Source organism: Ruditapes philippinarum, unplaced genomic scaffold, assembly GCF_026571515.1.
Source record: "Ruditapes philippinarum isolate M1 unplaced genomic scaffold, ASM2657151v2 ctg1803_1_1_1_1, whole genome shotgun sequence".
In the NCBI taxonomy this organism is placed as follows: domain Eukaryota; kingdom Metazoa; phylum Mollusca; class Bivalvia; order Venerida; family Veneridae; genus Ruditapes; species Ruditapes philippinarum.
Window position 1 is genome coordinate 153,550 of NW_026862431.1, and position 20,061 is coordinate 173,610.

Sequence of the window (20,061 nt, forward strand, 5' to 3'; positions counted from 1 at the left end):
GCGGGCATCTTGCGACCATATTGTTTGAGTTATCATCATATGTAGGATGGGCTATGGAAAGTGGTGCTTTTTATATGAAACATAATGTCCCTGTCATGCAGACTTATCAGGGTCATGTTTAATAGGCTCTCGTTTTGCACCTCATATCACCTTAATGGGTGGCTCCAACCTGCAACACAATGAGGCGAACCTGTAGTCTCAGTGGGCACTTGAAATTAATTAGGTACGATAATTCGTATATATAGTTAATGTACTGGATAAAGCCGAAGTGACGCAAGCATCTGGCCGTCATGTTTCTTAAGCTATCGCCACATGCCTTATCTTATATTAAACATAACGGGAAACATCCAAGCTATTGCGCATTGGCGAATTAGCAAAGAACTCGAACCAAGGTTTGCATCATACATATTAATGGCCTGAAGAAAACCATATTATTCTAGTTAGGGTTTGTAACGACGCTAACTGTTGTTTAACACTTGTGTAAATAATCATGGCGCTTACTATAAGCATGTAAATCTATAAAGAATAAAACAATATTAGAAATCTTCGACTATTCGGGAATTATTTTGCTTGAAAATAAATTAATCCGCCTGTCATGTGACCATATTTACGCAGTGATCTCCCCTAAATTTTTCGGCCTAAGTGTTACATATAAAGGGAAGTAACCGCTTCAAAAAAGCGGACTACTTTCGGCACTTGCAATTAACAGCATTAGAGTCTGAAATTTCGCTACCATTATTTGTTTGGTCTGACGACCCAAACAAATAAAAATGGAAGTTCGTAGTGACTAGGTACAGATGTCACATGCATGTTTATCTTTTTTCTCATTTCCCTATCTTGACTTTATTAACTTTTCTGAAGTAGCAATCACGTGACACGCACCTGCTCAAAACATTGCATTGTATTCATTGAATTACGCAAATTTTAAATTTTTTCGATTTCGCAGAGAACATCGTTTTGAAATGCTCATAGTGATGTCCAACATCGAAATCATGGGCATATATTTATATGGAATATACCAAAGACACAGAGAGAAAAAAAAGGTTAAAAGGAGAGAAAAAAAGGTTAACGTTCCCATTTCCCGTAATATAAGTCTACAGGGAAAACAATGCATACGAATAATGATTTAAGTTTAAAGGAAATATCTATTTAAATAATTGTATAATTTGTAGGAAGGGTATGCTGATTTTATACTTGTTTTGTAAAAATATTTATAAAAACTAGATTATCACCCGTTACGATGTGTAAAAATGTTGAAGAAATGAAATGCGTGTTTTCATTTTCTGTTCTATCACTTTAAAATTTTATTTTCACTGCAGTGAAACATATTTTCCGTATTTTCAATTGAGTCTTGCCAGACTACTTTCTGTTAAATTATGTTATACACAGAAAACTGTATATAATAAACAAAAAATCAAGTTTTTCCTATAAATACATGAATTAATTTCATCTTGTGGCATGAAAATTATTATATGTCCTTGTAACTTTTTTTTCAAAAATTGTTAAAATCATAGTTTTCAATGTGACATTATTATAATTATGTCTTTTAAGTTGAATTGATTTATGTCACATAAAACAGTATGTTTTATCTTTAAAAGGCTGCCAAAAATGTTCTCGGCTAATTATCCCTTGATTAGTAGTCTTTGAGACCACACTATTTCGTAGACCATATGCATCTATGACATTTGAAATTTTATTAAAATCCTTTGATCCAGTACATTATTAAATGACATTAAAATAATAATATAAATAAATAAAGATAAAATACCCACATAAATTGTGTAGACATTTTTATCTATTTTATTAACTTTAGCCATTACAATTTAATACTTTCAAATTGATTCAATGTCTAGAAAAAGAAAGCTGTAGATGCCAACGAGAATAGAAAACTTTCAAATCCTCTAGAATGCTGGAAAAATCTTCCAAGATTTTTTATGAATATTTAAAAGATGTTCAAATTCAAATTCCTTCCGAAAGTTTGAAACAGTTGTAATTATGTTGTAATACGCTTTACATGTTATGTTTGTGTTCGTAAGAAGTTCTTCTAATTGTAGGAATGAATAAATTGTGGCTATAACTTAAGTAGGCAATGAAAACATATCCGCTAGAAAAGACCTTAAAGGTAGTAGAAGGCATGACTTATAATTCAAAATGTCATATTTAAAGATTGTCCATGTACAAAACATTACAAACATTATGTCATATAAATATACATTCAGAAATTCAAAGACAAATTACAAGACAAACTAAATATACTATAAGAATATTTTTCTTCCTTCTGACTTTGGTATAAAATGTTTTTGCTTTAAAGTAGTCTATTAATTATGAAACATTAATGCATGCTAAAACAAACATTTTATATAAACGCTTAATATCAATAAATTTTCTAACAAGCCCGTTGTGCCCCAACATTGCTTTTATCTTTATCTCTCAAAATTTTATATTTGTAGTTATGTTATAGTTTCAAAAAAAAGAGTTCCACATTGGTCAGTAACCTAATCAATCTTATGCTTTTGTTTCTTATTTGCAAGTAGTACAGTTACAGTCATTTAGTAGTTTGGATGGAAGTCAAAATACTACTTTGTTGACATTTTGCTACTTTTATTATAAAGATTTAGCATTCATTAGTATAATTCAGGCGAAGAGGATCTAGCATGCTGTTTATTATTACTTACAATTTCTAAAACTCATATTTGGCTGTTTTAAAGTAAAAATGGTTTCTGAGACATTTTGTGCCTTTAATTAAAGAAACTTTATAACATATAAACATTTCCTATTTACGAATTTGTTTGATGATATTGTATGATCACAGTTGTTTCTATCCGAAAATACACATCCGAAATTACTTGCAAATCATAATAGTTTTTAACTTTTATTTGCTGTTTAATCACATGCAGTTAATTCATATGACTTAGAATATAAAATGTCAATCATTGGAGTAAATTTATGAATACATAATATCATTCAATACTTACATTTAGTTCTAATATATGAAATAAACAGCAAACGTTGTATAACCAGCTAGCTCAAAATGTTTCGTACAACATGACGGAAGTCCTGCCATCACGTGATTTAATGCAATGGCCAACAAACTGATGTCATAGTCATGGATTTCAGTAAGGCATTTGATAAGGTGGACCATCACAAACTTGCGAGTCAACTAGAAAGATTGGGTATAAGTTATGAGGTTACAAATTGGGTCCATTCCTTCCTTAAGTCACGCTCCCAGCAAGTTGTAGTTGAAGGTAAAAAATCAGGAATACTACCAGTTCTCTCAGGTGTCCCCCAAGGCTCGGTATTAGGTCCCTGCCTTTTCCTTTCTTACATAAATGACCTCCCAGATAGTGTCAAAGGTAAGGTTAGACTCTTTGCAGATGATACTGTTGTCTACCTAACCATCAGATAGAAACAAGATGCCCAAACCCTCCAAGATGAACATCATGCTTTAGAAAATGGGAAAAAGACTGATCCATATGTAGTTCAACCCTGACAAATGTGAAGTTCACAGGATTACAAGAAAAAGAAACCCTGTCATATTTCCTTATACCCTCCATAACATCCAACTAAACTCAACGCAAGAAGCGAAATACTTAGGAGTCACTATTAGTCAAGACCTTTCATGGACCAAACATATATAAACAACATCACATCTAAAGCAAATAACTCCCTCAGATTCATTAGAAGAAATGTTAAAACTCCAAATAAAAAGATAAAAGAAACTGCATTTATATAAGACCTATGGTAGACCTCAGGTTGAATATTGCTCCATAGTTTGGCATCCTTGGCAGAAATACTTAATTTATAAGATAGAGCAAGTACAAAGATCAGCTGCTAGATACATTTTTAATGATTATGACTATACAAGTAGTGTCTCAAAAATGATAAACGATCTTAATTGGCAGACCCTTGAACAGCGTCGAAACATCAGTGCTGTAACCTACTTGTATAAAATCCAAAACAACATTGTTTTTGTTGACTATCAACACCTTACTCAAACAAGAAATCTGAACTACCTGATACCCTACTTGAGGACACAATATCATCAAAATTCTTTCTTTCCTAGGAGCATACGTCTTTGGAATAGCCTTCCCTTAACTGTTCAGTCTAGCCCCAGTTTAAACATCTTTACTGAGAGGCTTGACCCATTCTATAAATTCTAAACTGCACACTATGTCTTTTAAATTAAAAGTCTTGTAGAACTTTTATTCTTTTAACTTTTTAATTTGCATATAAATAAATTCTTTTATTAACAGTTCCCTGACAACGCGCCTGCTAATCATAATCAGAATTGATTGTTAAGCAGTATGATGAAGATGTAGATGTAGATGTTTTGATATTTAGAACAGTTTGTTACATATGCCCCCACAGGTCACGTGACATTTATCGATTTCGAGACATTTCGGCCCCAAGACGTATCGGCCCCAAATTACCCAAGACGTTTCGGCCCCAGACGTTTCAGCCCTTTACCAAATCGGCCCCAGAATAAGTACTGTGTTTTAAACCGGTATATTAAAATTTCATAGTTATAATAATCATAAATGACAATTTTCATGAAGTGGAACGCCAATTTCCAAGTACCTTGAAAGATTTACGATACGTCTTATATATTTTACGTAAAAGATTAAATCTTTACCAAAACCATCAACGATTAGATACTTGTTGCATTTAATGTTAACTTCAATGTTTATGTATATCTCATAATAAATAGCTACTCGTAATTATTTCCTTGATATTGAAAAATCTAACACATTTAATTATCAGGTAAGGAAAGTTAGTTGTTCATGCACGTGAAAATCGAAATATCCGGTCATGTAATTTTACAATGAAAAGAAAACAGAAGCCATAATATCTATAATTCTTTTGTCACTGTCAACATTGTTTGATTAAACTAATTTAAAAATATATAGCAGGAACATTTATGATTTGGTTTCAGTCTTTCAATCACTTTTATAACATCTAGCATCTATCATTATCTAATAACAATAATAATTAAAAATATTATCAGGAGATTATAGCAAACTGTTTTTTTTTAAATCTTTTGAAGTTTTCTCTGATATTACTTACATAAAGCTATAAACAGTTAATTAGTTAGACCTTGAAAAAATCAATTGTTGTTTATTAATTTAATTAATTGTCTGTACTATATAGTAGGGCCGAAACGTCTCGCGGAAAAGGGCCGAAACGTCCAGGGGCCGATTTTTCTACTCGGGCCGATTTGGTTTGGGGCCGAAACGTCGTGTTTGCCATTTATCGAGGATATGATTGGAACAATAAGTTAGAACAGTCTATTTATCAAAACATACTGAATTTGTGGAGTTAGAACAGGATAGTTTTGTTGTAATTCATTTATAAATAAAGCTCTGAAGCACTAATATAACATGCCAAGGATATAGAACAGTCCATTACGGACACAATTGTGTATTTAACTTGTTTTTGGAAAATTTGGAGATAGAACATTACAGTTTTGCTTATACATGTATGCTTATTGTGTGTGTGTGTGTGTGTTTTATTTTTAAGTGGTCTGCTTGACACAGGTCTAATTAAGGCGTCTTAGCACACACACACACCTTTACCTTGAATAGACTAGTCTGACCGAATGCGCCTTCGGAACAACTCGCATATTACCGAGAAGCGGTGTAACAGTAAAATTATCCACCGGTCATGCTATCTGGTAACAATTTGGTCATTTATTCATATTTAAAGAACATCTTTTTTAAATAGTAGCCTGGCTTAAAGCTATGTTGAAATATAAAAGAAACATGTAAATTAGAAAAAACTGTTGACGCTGTTCTAAGGAAGAAATAGAGGACACATGTTGCATAAGCTTCACCCCACCCACTGTGTAACACAACATACTTTACTTAACTTTACTGGAGTTGAGGTCGCAAGACGTCATCATCGTCTGAATAAGTTGCGTTAAAAGATAGTTAATTTAAACCTTTCCGGTGCATCTACATGTATGGTGGAGTGGTTAAGATCGTTAACTTCAAACCACTTGCCCCTCACTGCTGTCAGTTCGATCCCAGTGGGTACTTAAGATTCATTTATATGAGGAAGCTATCCAACAAACTTATAGAATGGTTATAGAATGGTGAATGTTGGTGGCTCTACTCAGGTGCCCGTTTGCGCATTTGAAGTCATCCTCTCCTAGTAAAGCTAGAAAGTCACCATATGACATTATAATGTGTTGATGTGACATAGAATCCAACCTAAAAACAAAATATATGCTGTGGTCTCCAGGTATCTATGGTCTCCACGGATCATGTTAGGGGGCTATTTCTGCAATTTCTCACTTAAAAAAATCACCAAAATCTCAAAGAAATTAAATAAGAGAAAATCTCGCACAGCAATTTGACGCAGAATATCGGTCTTTTCTTCACTTAAATTTCATGTTTAAATTACTTAAGAATTTTTCATAGTCCAACACATATAATTTATAAATTGTTAATTGGTAGATCTATAAATCTGTGCATACGTCAATTATATGCTCATTATATTTATGTTTTCACATGTTCATTGAATTATATCAACAGGTGAGTTTCACATCTCTAAAAATATGATGCACCAGGAGTAATTGTTTCCTTTGGTTAAATTAAAATTTTGATTTTTTTTTAATTTCCCAAAATAATAAATGATTTTTCTCAATTTACTCCACGGGCCTTTTCCCCGAAATTGTTTGATAAAGCCCAGAGTGTATATTAGACAAATACAGTTTGTCAGTTAGTTGTTGCTATTTATTACTCTTTATTTATGTTGGTGGTAATTAAAATTCCCCGAAATTGTTTGACATGTATCAATATCATTAATCTTTTAATCAGTCTGAGTCATCACTAAATCTGCCAGAAATGTGATAGTAATTGGATAAAAACTAGATTTGTGTTTAATTATTCAGACTGTGAAAAGTAAGTCTTAGCAATAGACTTCATAATCCATAAATTCTTAGTCAAAGGTACATGTAGTCCTTGAAGTGTTGACATATGACTTTTGTGTTTGAATTGATAAAAAATTACAGTTCTAATATATATTTCAGTGATACTTAATTTGACGTTAATAATAACATATAGAAAATTCACCCTGTATGCTGATATTCCCCCTACTGTCAAGGGTAGTGACCCACTTCCCCAAAAATTGAGTGCTCTAAGACTGTTGGAAATTCAAAGCATTTCAATTGCATTAACCAGTTAAGGTTTTAAATATGTTACTTGCTTTCTTTCAGGACTTACGAGGTTGCGAGGATGGGCGTCAGGGGTGCAGGCGGTACGTTTACTTACAGCACAAGCTGATACCAAGGTGGCTGTAGATAAATCACTCCTCAGCAAGTTACGGAAGAAGACAGGTTATCCAATGATTAACTGTAAACAGGCTTTAGAACAGTTTAACAATGACATAAAACAGGTAGTTATCATTTGTACTTATTGATAATTTATTAAGACCGCAAGGTTGTCATTAAGATATTTTTTATGAAGGTTTATTTTGATATTGTCAGGCAGTTAATTTAGTTTTTATCACATATAATAGAGAGTGTTTTCTTAATTTTGAGGCGGCCCAAAATGCATTTGAGACAGTCATTTTGGCCTCCTGCTGCCTCTTAATGACAACCGTGAAGGGTGCAACAATTGGCAGGGCATTTTTTCCAAAGGTTGGGGAAACAGCCCTGCCATTAAATTTTGGGGAAGTTTTACGGTATATTTTCAAAAGGGTAATTAAAACTTTTTTTGGGAAAACTGCATGATTTTAAAGAAATTTCTTTTGGGAAGCAGCCCTTAAACAGCCTCATCTATAGTAGGGAAAAAAGCCCTGATTGGTCAAATAAAAATTGTGATATCTTTGTGAAGCTGAACCTGCTAGAGCATTGATTCAGTCTTAAACATACAATATACTGACATTTCAAATTCAGAATTCAGGCTCTAGCAAACCAAGTAAAAAGGTCAGAGCTTGAAGAGGCAACTTACTCATTTAGTATTTACTCATGAATGTAAAAAGAGATGTTACTAACAAATTAACATATGTTTAAGTGGATGCTGCTGTTGAAAGTAATAGTTTAAGCAGGTGTTATTCATTGTTATTCATGAATGTACTTCATAATTTTAACTCATGAGTATACTTCAGAAGATCATGTAACTCATAAATGTACTTCCATCTAGATGAAGGTATGCCAATAGTTTCTACTTGGGTGTCTGTTTGTGTCTTAAATAATGTTCAGAGGAAATCCTCTGCCAGTAAAGCTGGAAATTAGCCATAATCATATCCTGCTCTGTGTTGATTTGACATAAAACCTTAAGCAGATGTTACTCATGAATGAACATAGTTATTCATTTACAGTTTCAGAGGAGATTATTCATGAATGTATATAATGTTTATGAATTTACGTAAAATTCAATGTTGTTTCTAATTTCATTGGCGGTTTTTCATGAATATACATTTTATGTATTTTAAGGCTGAGGCCTGGATGAGGGAGGAAGCACAGAAAGCTGGCTGGGCGAAGGCAGGTAAACTTGGAGACCGGCCCATGTCACAGGGACTTGTAGGAATGATACAGGATGACTCATCAGTTACTATAGTAGAGGTATTTATAGATTAGCCATGCCAAGTTTTAATTGGTAGAGCTCCTCTGATAGCTGAGGCATCAGAATTGCAGCCAGTGTTTATTCCTGCATGAGGCGACTAAATGTGTTCGAATTACTGGCGTCTATGCATCTCTTAGCTCCAGCAGGTGAGGTGGTTTTGACCCTGGTCTTGTTATATGTTAGTAACACCCAACAGTAGCCAAAATTATATTTCCTTTCTTGCCATATGACCTATATTGTGTTGGTGCACTGTGAAACCAAACCAAAAATTGGTAGTGCATATATTATATATTGGTTAATATATACACATCACATAGCACTGAGGGTGATGGAAGTAAATGTTAAACTGAGACAACTGATGCCAAACTGAGATATTAGCCGAGGTGTACTTAACTTTGTCAAGACTGAACATTTTGTTCTCTTTGATTATCTTACATGATAATAACAGGTCTTATAACTACTGAATTACTTTTTTACAGAGTTATGCCCCTTTTCTTACCTTTTAGTAGTGAGAATAGTTAAGCATGATGTCTTATGCACAGCTCTAGGTATTGTGCAAAATGACCGCAGAAACTGATTCTCTCTACCCATGTGACCAGTGTTGACCTAGATAAACAAGTTTCGTCTGTCTGCTATTCATATAGAAAATATTTCAAAATTTTCCTATGAATGGTTTTTGTCCAGATTTGTTGACATTTTCATTTGAGATAACAGGAATTTACCATGTTAGTAAATTTTACTATTCCAGGTAAATTGTGAGACAGATTTTGTGGCAAAGAATGAGAAATTTCAAGCTCTAGTGACCCAAATTGCGGAGGCATGTCATAAAAACATGACTACGAGAAATGAAGATAAGGTCAGTGCTTAGTGATTTTTTTTTTTCAATTTTCAAAACAAGTGGGGAAAATAAACCTATATAAAATTTTCAATTTCAATTCAATTTAACATGTATGGTACATAGCAGAGGCTATCTATAGGGACATTTTCTGTCCTTCAGTCAATAAAATTTATCAACATACTGATATAATAAAGCTGCTGTTTGTCGTGGTTCTGGTAGAAATTGTGCACAGTGCATTTCAAGGAATAATATATCTATTTTGGTCTAGGGGAAACAGTGTTAATTTGACTGTAAAATATAGGGGAACACTCACTGGTGGTCAATATACATTTATGAGTGAAATAGCCGTTATGATATTTAAAATTGTTGTTTTAAACAAAGATGCCCCACCTTCCATCATTACAATACAAGTATGAAAATAATGAAAGAAGAATAGAGCCACTAACTTTTCCTATAGGGAGTGCTCATGGAAAGTTGGTGGTTCTATCCAGGTGCTGGCTCCTGTCTGAAATAATGCATGAAGTCTTCTTCCATCAGTAAAACACGAAAGTCACCATATGACCTTTAAAGTGTGTGTTTGACTGATAATCCAACCAAACAAACTATAGGGAAAGCATTGGCTTTGTAATCCAAGGGATGATGGTTTGATCCTTCAGGGAGGTGAAAATTTCTCTGTGACAATTAAATCGTCTACATTGGGTCTAATGGCTTTTTTGCTCTTACTGCTGATTTAGAAATAGTGTAGGATTAATAGAAAGTTACATAGAAATAGGTAGTTACTGTTCAGTTATCCACAAAAGTCAGTTTGGTAGATTGGCTGCAGAGAGATAATTATGACCAAAATGAGTGGAAATTAGCATAAAACCAAACATACAGGCACGAGCTGGATAGCTTTCTTTTGTGAAAAAAAAAGGTTTTATAAAGGTTGTCTACAATATTTTGGAGGATTTTTATTATATTCTTTGACAACTTTGGCTGGATGCTGAAATTGTCTGATTGTTTGCTATCAGACTCGGAGAAAAGTTGAGCAGGCTATCCTATTGACAGCTCTTGTTACTTGTTATTTTAAATATTTACTTTGCTCATCTTTTGATTTTTCTACTTTTATTGCAGAAATTTATTATTGAAATCTGGTTAATTCTTACAGAATGTCTCTAATTTGAATAAGAGAATGCACAAACTTTGTTTAGGAAGCTGCATTCTGCAAGTTCATTTGGTCCTTTCATAAAAAAGCAAATAAACTGCCAGTGTTTATTGACAATATGTTTTCACACTGTCTTTACCTATAGTGTGTTTACAATTTAGTGCATCTTCTTTGATTGTACTCAAAAATGATATTTTACAATTTAAGAAAGACTGTAAAGCAATTATCAATATTTTTCTTTTAAATTAAATTGAAGCATAATAATTATATATTATATTTACGATGATATTTATTGGATTTCAGATGTTGTTAGAAAAGGAATCATTAAATTCTCTCAAAGATGGCGAGAAAACATTAGCAGATTATGTTGCCTTGGAAATTGGGAATTTAGGTGAAAATATAGCATTACGACGAGCAGCTTTTGTTAGAAATGATCCATCAACTGTGATGAGCACATTTGTTCATGTTGCAGGTAAGTTAATATGTTAGTAAGTTGATATGTTAGATAAGGGGAGCAGTGTCCTAGTGGTAAAAGTTTATGTCTCTCAACCCAGGGATCATAAGTTCCATCAGGTTTCTTCTCATTTGACAACAACACTTGTATTAAAGTCACCAAGTGCTGCGGCCATGACTTAGTGGTCAAGATCATTTACTTTAAAATGCATGCCAATTACAAATGAGTGGTTAAGGTCATTGACTTTAAAACACATGTCACTGACACATGAGTGGTCGAGATCATTGACTTTAAAACGCATGTCACTGACACATGAGTGGTTAAGGTCATTGACTTTAAAACACATGTCACTGACACATGAGTGGTTAAGGTCATTGACTTTAAAACACATGTCACTGACACATGAGTGGTTAAGGTCATTGACTTTAAAACACATGTCACTGACACATGAGTGGTTAAGGTCATTGACTTTAAAACGCATGTCACTGACACATGAGTGGTTAAGGTCATTGACTTTAAAACGCATGTCCTGACACATGGGTGGTTAAGGTCATTGACTTTAAAACGCATGTCACTGACACATGAGTGGTTAAGGTCATTGACTTTAAAACGCATGTCCTGACACATGAGTGGTTAAGGTCATTGACTTTAAAAACGCATGTCCTGACACATGAGTGGTTAAGGTCATTGACTTTAAAACGCATGTCCTGACAAATGAGTGGTCGAGATCATTGACTTTAAAACACATGACACTGACAAATGAGTGGATAAGGTCATTGACTTTAAAACACATGTCACTGACACATGAGTGGTTAATGTCATTGACTTTAAAACGCATGTCCTGACACATGGGTGGTTAAGGTCATTGACTTTAAAACGCATGTCCTGACACATGAGTGGTTAAGGTCATTGACTTTAAAACGCATGTCCTGACACATGAGTGGTTAAGGTCATTGACTTTAAAACGCATGACAGTGACAAATGAGTGGTCGAGATCATTGACTTTAAAACACATGTCACTGACACATGAGTGGTTAAGGTCATTGACTTTAAAACGCATGTCCTGACACATGGGTGGTTAAGGTCATTGACTTTAAAACGCATGTCCTGACACATGGGTGGTTAAGGTCATTGACTTTAAAACGCATGTCCTGACACATGGGTGGTTAAGGTCATTGACTTTAAAACGCATGACAGTGACAAATGAGTGGTCGAGATCATTGACTTTAAAACACATGACACTGACAAATGAGTGGTTAAGGTCATTGACTTTAAAACACATCCAACTGACACATGAGTGGTCATCCGAAAGCAATAAAATCACCGATTTAGATATATTATTTTGATTCTAACATTTTAAGCTAAATTGCACCAGAATTGTTTCTGTACTTATTTCAGCGCGTCACATTTTTAGTGGTTATGTCACATATATATAATGATTACGTCACATGTCTAAAAATAGACTGTCAACAGTGATTTTATTGCATAATAACATACACTTTCGCTTCTTCTATGTTCAATAGGGAAAAATGCGGGTCATGTTAGAATGATGGATATATATTATGTATCAACGTAAGTTGATAGTTTGTGCTGTTTTTCAGGTCCAGAGATTTCAAAAGATAGATGTAAAATGGGCAAATTTGCTGCCATTGTGAAAGTCGAAGTTCCGGACACTGAAAACATAGCCAAAGAACTTTGTCAGCATGTTGTTGGTATGAACCCTACGGAGATCGGAGAATGGGATGTCAAACCAGTGGATAAAAAAGAGGCAAAGAAAAAGAAGAAAGAAAATGTTGAAGCTATCTCTAATGAAAGACCAGAACCTGTGGAAGTAAAGACACTACTAGATCAAGAGTTTTTACTAGAATCTGGTGTCAATGTTAGACAGTATCTACAAGACTCTGGACCTAAAGTGTTAGACTTTATAAGAATAGAATGTGGTGAGGAGCTAGGTGAAGATGATTGAAGTTTAGTGTTACATAGTTAATGAAACAGTTTTGAAGAAATTTTTCTTTATTTGCAGTTTTCAAATAAGAAGATCATGATTATTTAAAGAATAAAAAATATAGAATGTGATTTTCTTACAAATATCAGCATGAACACTTAAAACAGAAAATCATGCAAAAGTTATGAAGAAATATTCTCAAAAAACAAGTTGACAGTCATATTTTTGTGTTATTTTCAATTCTGTTTGTGTCAAAGCATTACAATGCTTTTAAATTTCAGGTCATTTAATTTTTCCACATGAAGAATAATTGTTCTGGCAAAAACAGAATGAGGGAATGATCTGAAATTGTGCACATAAGTCATAGGTCTAGACCTACATATAATGGGATATTAATCACACAAAATAAATTCCAGTCCTATAATGTCAAGAAACATCAGTGGAGTCCCTTTAAAATCTGTTTATATTAAAATTGTAAATGCTTATAGATTTGAGGAATTTTCTGTTGGTTGAGAATAGATGATGTTAAAGTGAATTGGTCGGTATTAAGTGACAGAAGCTGTTTAAAGTAAACTGGTCTATATTAAATGGTAGAAGCTGTTAAAATGAATTGGTCTATATTTAATGGTAGAAGCTGTTAAAGATCCTGTATGTTTTGTGATTGATATTGTTACTGTGTGTATACCACACTTGCAAAAAATTTAATATGTATATAATTATGCAAATAAAACAATTTTCAAACATCAAAGAATATGTAAAATGTGTACGGCAAATATTTGTGCACATTATATTTAATCAATAAATTTCATGCATTCATTTCATATTGGAAAATTTGAGTTAGAATTTATAGAATATAAATTTCTAATTACCTCCCTTTATTTACATGAAATGTTAAATTGGGTAATATCTTAATAAATAATGCTTATTGGAACTTACAATATTGACAAATTTTAATTTGAGCATCATATTTATAGAATAAAACATTGTGTTACAGGATCTTTAAAGTGAATTGGTCTATATTAAATGGTAGAAGCTGTTAAAGTGAATTGGTCTATTTTAAATGGTAGAAGCTGTTAAAGTGAATTGGTCTATATTAAATGGTAGAAGCTGTTAAAGTGAATTGGTCTATTTTAAATGGTAGAAGCTGTTAAAGTGAATTGGTCTATATTAAATGGTAGAAGCTGTTAAAGTGAATTGGTCTATATTAAATGGTAGAAGCTGCTAAAGTGAATTGGTCTATTTTAAATGGTAGAAGCTGTTAAAGTGAATTGGTCTATTTTAAATGGTAGAAGCTGTTAAAGTGAATTGGTCTATTTTAAATGGTAGAAGCTGTTAAAGTGAATTGGTCTATTTTAAATGGTAGAAGCTGTTAAAGTGAATTGGTCTATTTTAAATGGTAGAAGCTGTTAAAGTGAATTGGTTGAAGCTGTTAACCCATTACTGCTGGAGCATTTTGTGAAAAATTGCTGTTTTCATTGAAAAGTCTTCTTTACAAGTTCAAGTTGCTATAAAACTATAAAAACTGCTTCAATACTAATCAGACTTCGCACAAATGTTGACTGGACCATTGCCTTTGTAACAACGTGCTCAGTCTTAAATTTCCTGCTACCATGGCAACAAGGGGACATCTCAAAATTGCCAAAAAGCACTATTTTGCGTTGATTTTTGTGCCCCCACTTCTGGTGGGGACCAGCATTTAGATTTACCCTTGTTCGTCCGTTCTCTTTTGTTTTGCACATAGCTCACCAAAAATAATTTTACCTAGAGTCATGAAACTTTACTGGAATGTTGATCAGCATGTTAAGTTGTACACCTGGGTATTTTTATGTTGAATTATTTAGTAGTTTTATAGTTATTGCCATTGACTTAGTAGAAATTTGCGATTTTCAACTTGTGTGGCACATATCTCAAAAAGAATTTGACCTAGAGTCATGAAACTTTACAGGAATGTTGCTCAGCATGTGTAGTTGTGCACCTAAGGTTTCGCTTGTGGATTTATTCTGTTTTAATAGAGTTATTGTTCTTGACTTAGTTAATATGCAATTTTCAACTTGTGTAGCCCGTAGCTCAAAAAGTATTTGACCTAGAGAATGAAACTTTACAAAAATGTTGATCAGCATGTGTAATTGTGCACCTGGGTATTTTCATGTGGATTTATTTAGTAGATTTAGAGTTATTGCCATTGACTTAGTAAAAATTTACAATTGTCAACTTGTGTCGCACATATGTCAAAAACTATTTGACTAGAGAGGAATGTTGCTCAGCATGTGTAGTTGTGCACCTGGGGTTTCACTTTTGGATTTATTCTGTTTTGTTGGTCAAGGGGCTAGAGTCGATGACTTCTAATCCAGTTACCTTTCTGGCGTGGGTTCCATCCCCGGGAGATGCTTTCGCAGTTTAGAGGAAGGTAGTCTAGTACTGGTGTAACTCTCCAGGAACGATGGTTAGGAAACTACCCGCCTATATGACTGAAATACTGTTGGGAAAAGACGTAAAATGAAACAAACAAACAAACAAACAAAATTCTGTTTTGTCAGATTTATTGCCCTTGACCTAGTGAAAATCTGCAAACTTTGTGTCATGCATAGCTCAAAGTATGGTAATAAATGGTAGAAGCTGTTAAAGCGAAATGGTCTATATTAAATGGAAGGTCTGTTAAAGTAAATTGGTCTATATTAAATGGAAGATGCAGTTAAAGTGAATTGGTCTACAAATGTATAATATGGAAGGTCTGTTATACCATAAATAATTGGTGTAATGAAAGTATTTATAGTATCATATTTGATAACAAGCTAAGAATAATGTTGTTGGTAAGTGTGAGATACATGATCCAATACAACATATTTATATATAGCTTGTAATAAATTTTTCTAGAACAAAATATTTTTTTATCAAATAAATATCAATTCTTTATTTTAAACTTTAAAATTTTTTACAAGGAGAACGGGTGGATGGGTGATAACATTGGTGAGCAATGGTTCAACGATGTCTACATCAAGTTCTGCGGACCAGTTTGACCCAAGCTTTTAATACTAGATGGCCATTCATCACATGAAACTTTAGCTATCCTGATAAGGGCAATGGAAGAAAACATTCACATTCTTTCTCTTCCGCCACACACCACACATCATCTACAACCCCTGGATAGATCAGTCTTTGGTCCCTTAAATAGGAACTATAATTTAGTATGTCAGGAATTCCTCCAGGAAAACCCCCTTCACCAAATGAATAAGTGGAAATTTCCCGCCATCACAGCATGGGATTGCACCGCCATCCCACCTAACGTTAAAAGTGGTTTTCGTGCTTGTGGTATCTACCCGTTTGATTCCAATGTCCTTTGTGAAAAGGTATTTGCCCCAAGCGAACCGACGGATGTACCTTTATTTGCAACAAATATGTGTGTCTCGTCCATTCCATCTAATCATGACTTCTCGCACAGTAACGATACCTCTCAACAACGTTTCTGTACTTCTACTATCACTTCTTCTGGTGATTCGCACTCCAGCCTTGAAGCTGTCCCTTCGTTTAATACAACAACAGACCACGTTGTTACATTGCGCGATAACCGCCTCCGTGGTCGAGGGGTTAGAGTCGATGACTTCTAATCCAGTTACCTCTCTGGCGTGGGTTCGATCCCCGGGAGATGCTTTGGTAGTTTAGCGCGGAGGAAGGTAGTCTAGTACTGGTGTAACTCTCCAGGAACGATGGTTAGGAAACTACCCGCCTATATGACTGAAATAATGTTGAAAAAGGCGTAAAATGAAACAAACAAACAAACAAAAACATTGCGCGATGACCCTATAATTTCCGGGGACTATTCTTACAGTACTGTTGACGATCCAATATTCTAAACTCCTTTCATGGCTGATTCATCCGTCCGAGATATAAGTGACCCGTATGTATTGATTTCAGGACTTTACACCTCCTGAACGTTTCACCTTTGGTCTTTACACCTCCTGGACGTTTCATCTTTGGTCTTTACACCTCCTAGACGTTTCATCTTTGGGTCTTTACACCTCCTAGACGTTTTGGCTACTTATAAATAATATTGTATACTGTATGAATTAATATTAGTAAACTTGTTTGACATACCTTAGTTGTTTCACCTTAATTGGATTATATTGAGTGATTATTGAGATAACTCAATATAATATAAATTTGCATGATAGACATTGAGAGAATATTATTTTGTTTTTTGAAATTTATTATTAAGAAATTTTATTTAAAAATGACATTCTTGTTCAAATAAAATTTACCAAATATATATCAATGTATGAAAAACAGATAAATCAGATTTACTAAATTTTAATCAGAGTCAATTATTATATCTACAATGTATGCACAATACAATAACATAACATTAAAAAATAAACACTGTTAATTTCATCATATAATTTTATTTCCTATTTTATAAAAAATAATAAGAATATAAATTTATTACAAAAACTTGCTGAAAATGCTTTTAAAAAATCAAGTAGAATGAATTTATTACCAATTATTTCAAATTAAATACTTTAATAGAAAAATACTCTCTTGTAAAAAAAAAAGTTAAAATATTAAAAATCATGTAAGTAAATAAAATTTAATGTACTAACTTACAGATATATATCCAAATATCAACATTGGTTTAAGTGCTTCTTATAATGGTTAAGAATTTTATATGATCATTATATATTGTATGTACTTCTGAAGTTGTATTTTAATTAATCAATATTTTAATGGTATTTAATTTTTGGATAACAAAAAAAAAATGAAATAATAAATACATGTAGACTTATGGCTGATAATTCTTTCAGAACTCATATTTATAATTATTTTCCCAGGGAAATTTCACTATATTTATGTCAAAAAAATCTTCTTTATATCATGAATGTAATTGTTTGCAAGTAGGATATGTGTTATATTACATATATAATATTATAACCCATAATGGTATTTATTTCATATATTTATTATACCCCCAAAAACGAAGTTTGGGGGTGTATATAGGAGTCACCCGGTGGTCTGTTGGTCGGTCGGTCGGTCGGTCCAGACGTCCGTTGCATTTTCCTTGTCCGGACCATAGCTTGAAGACTAATGGTTGGAATTCAATATAACTTCATACAATGGTCAAGCACATTGAGAGGAAGTGCAGTGCACAAGAACCATAACTCTATCTTGACTAATTACAGAGTTATTGCCCTTTGTTACTTTTCCTTGTCCAGAGCATAACTTGAAAACTACTGGTAGGAATTCAAAACAACTTCATACAATTGTCAAACACAATTAGGGGAAGTGCAGTGCACAAGAACCATAACTCTATCTAAAGTAATTACAGAGTTATTGCCCTTTGTTACTTTTCCATTGCTATCTTTTGTCCGGAGTATAACTTGAAGACTAATTGTTGGAATTCATTATAACTTCATACAATGGTCAAGCACATTGAGAGGAAGTGCAGTGCACAAGAACCATAACTCCATCTTGACTAATTACAGAGTTACTGCCCTTTGTTTCTTTTCCATTGCTTTTTTTTTGTCCGGAGCATAACTTGAAGACTAATGGTTGGAATTCAATATAACTTCATACAATGGTCAAGCACATTGAGAGGAAGTGCAGTGCACAAGAACCATAACTCCATCCTGGCAAATTACAGAGTTATTGCCCTTTGTTACTTTTCCTTGTCCATAAGCATAACTTGAAAACTACTGTTTGGAATTCAATACAACTTCATACAGTTGTCAAGGACATTAAAAGGAAGTGCAGTGCATAAGAGCCATAACTCCATTTTGACAAAATACAGAGTTACTGCCCTTTGATACTTTTCCTTGTCTGGAGCATAACTTAAAACGTATTGGTTGAAATTCAAAACCACTTCATACAATGGTCAAGCACAAAAAGAGGAAGTGCAGTGCACAAGAACTATAACTCCATCTTCAGTATTTATAGAGTTATTGCCCTTTGTTTCTTTTTCTTTGTCTTTCTGGACTTATTACAGAGTAATTCAATAAAACTTCATCAATGGCCAACCACATTGAAAGGAAATGCAATATACAAGAACCACAACTATCTTTAATTGCCCACAACCATAACATTATATTTCAATTCTTTTACAAGATATTCTGTTACTAGTAACATCCTCATTTCCGAAGCAGTCTTCTGGGGGTATTAATCACATTTAGTGATAGTTCTAGTTAAATTTAAAAAGTGGAGGTGAAAAGACCAGGGTTTTGAGGGTGAAACGTCCAGGGGTGAAATATCCAGGAGGTGTAAAGTCCAAACACCAATGTATTTTTGCAAATGGGGAATGAGGGTGATCTGACCATGAACCCACTTTTTGATCAAAATGGCCATAAACTTGTCATTAATTCCTCTGCTTCTTCAGCTTTTTCCGAGGATTCTGTTATGTGTCTGTCACAGGTAAAACCCTGTATTGAAGAAGCTATCACGAGCTCAGAAGAAGGGGAAGCAAATAACGCGCCATCTTCTTCTGACAAGTGAAGATATAATCTCTGAAAAAATAAAAATTGAAAAGATTAAACAAGAGAAGGAAGCTTAACAATCAACACTAAAAAAGAACTTAAAGCCAAAAATGACAGTTAATGTTCGTGATAAAAAATAAACAACTTATTGTTTATAAATGATGAAATAATTAAAGAAATAATCCATTAACCAGTACAAACTTTACTTTTATTCGTGCTCTGAATTTTGAATCGACTGAATTTGCAATTTATTGTTGACGAACTCCGTTGCTACGAACAACCTGTTCTATTCAAAACTTTCGATCAGTTAATTCTTCTTCAAAGATTAAAATGTAAATTAAAATGCAATGTGTTGTTGTTGTTAAAACGTTCTGACATGTTTTAAATAATTTCTTGAAACATTTTCAAATTATCTTAAATGTGTTATTATAATTTATAATGCAACTACAATATAAAATAACAAGTTGTGAATCCATTGTCCACTAGTATACGATAACAGATGGGTATAACTATGTTAAAAATATAGTGTGGCCTCAAAAAAAAATACCCGTTTAACATATAAGCGTGTCAAAGATAATAAGAATCAACAGGATTATGGTCGTTTGAAGGTGTGGAAAGGTAGCAATTCATTAAATTGCTGGTGGTCGCCAAGCTA

The 20,061-nt window shown here is 33.4% G+C and overlaps 1 protein-coding gene across 1 annotated transcript; it reads left to right on the plus strand.

Moving 5' to 3' along the window:
* The first annotated feature begins 5,564 nt into the window (after nt 1-5,564).
* LOC132719061 (elongation factor Ts, mitochondrial-like) lies at nt 5,565-13,005 on the plus strand. The gene is made up of 6 exons (XM_060702798.1): nt 5,565-5,671; nt 7,217-7,395; nt 8,438-8,566; nt 9,316-9,423; nt 10,853-11,021; nt 12,605-13,005. Exons 1-6 carry the CDS (start codon nt 5,662-5,664, stop codon nt 12,967-12,969), a joined length of 960 nt encoding a protein of 319 aa, XP_060558781.1. The 5' UTR covers nt 5,565-5,661; the 3' UTR covers nt 12,970-13,005.
* Nucleotides 13,006-20,061: the final 7,056 nt, after the last annotated feature.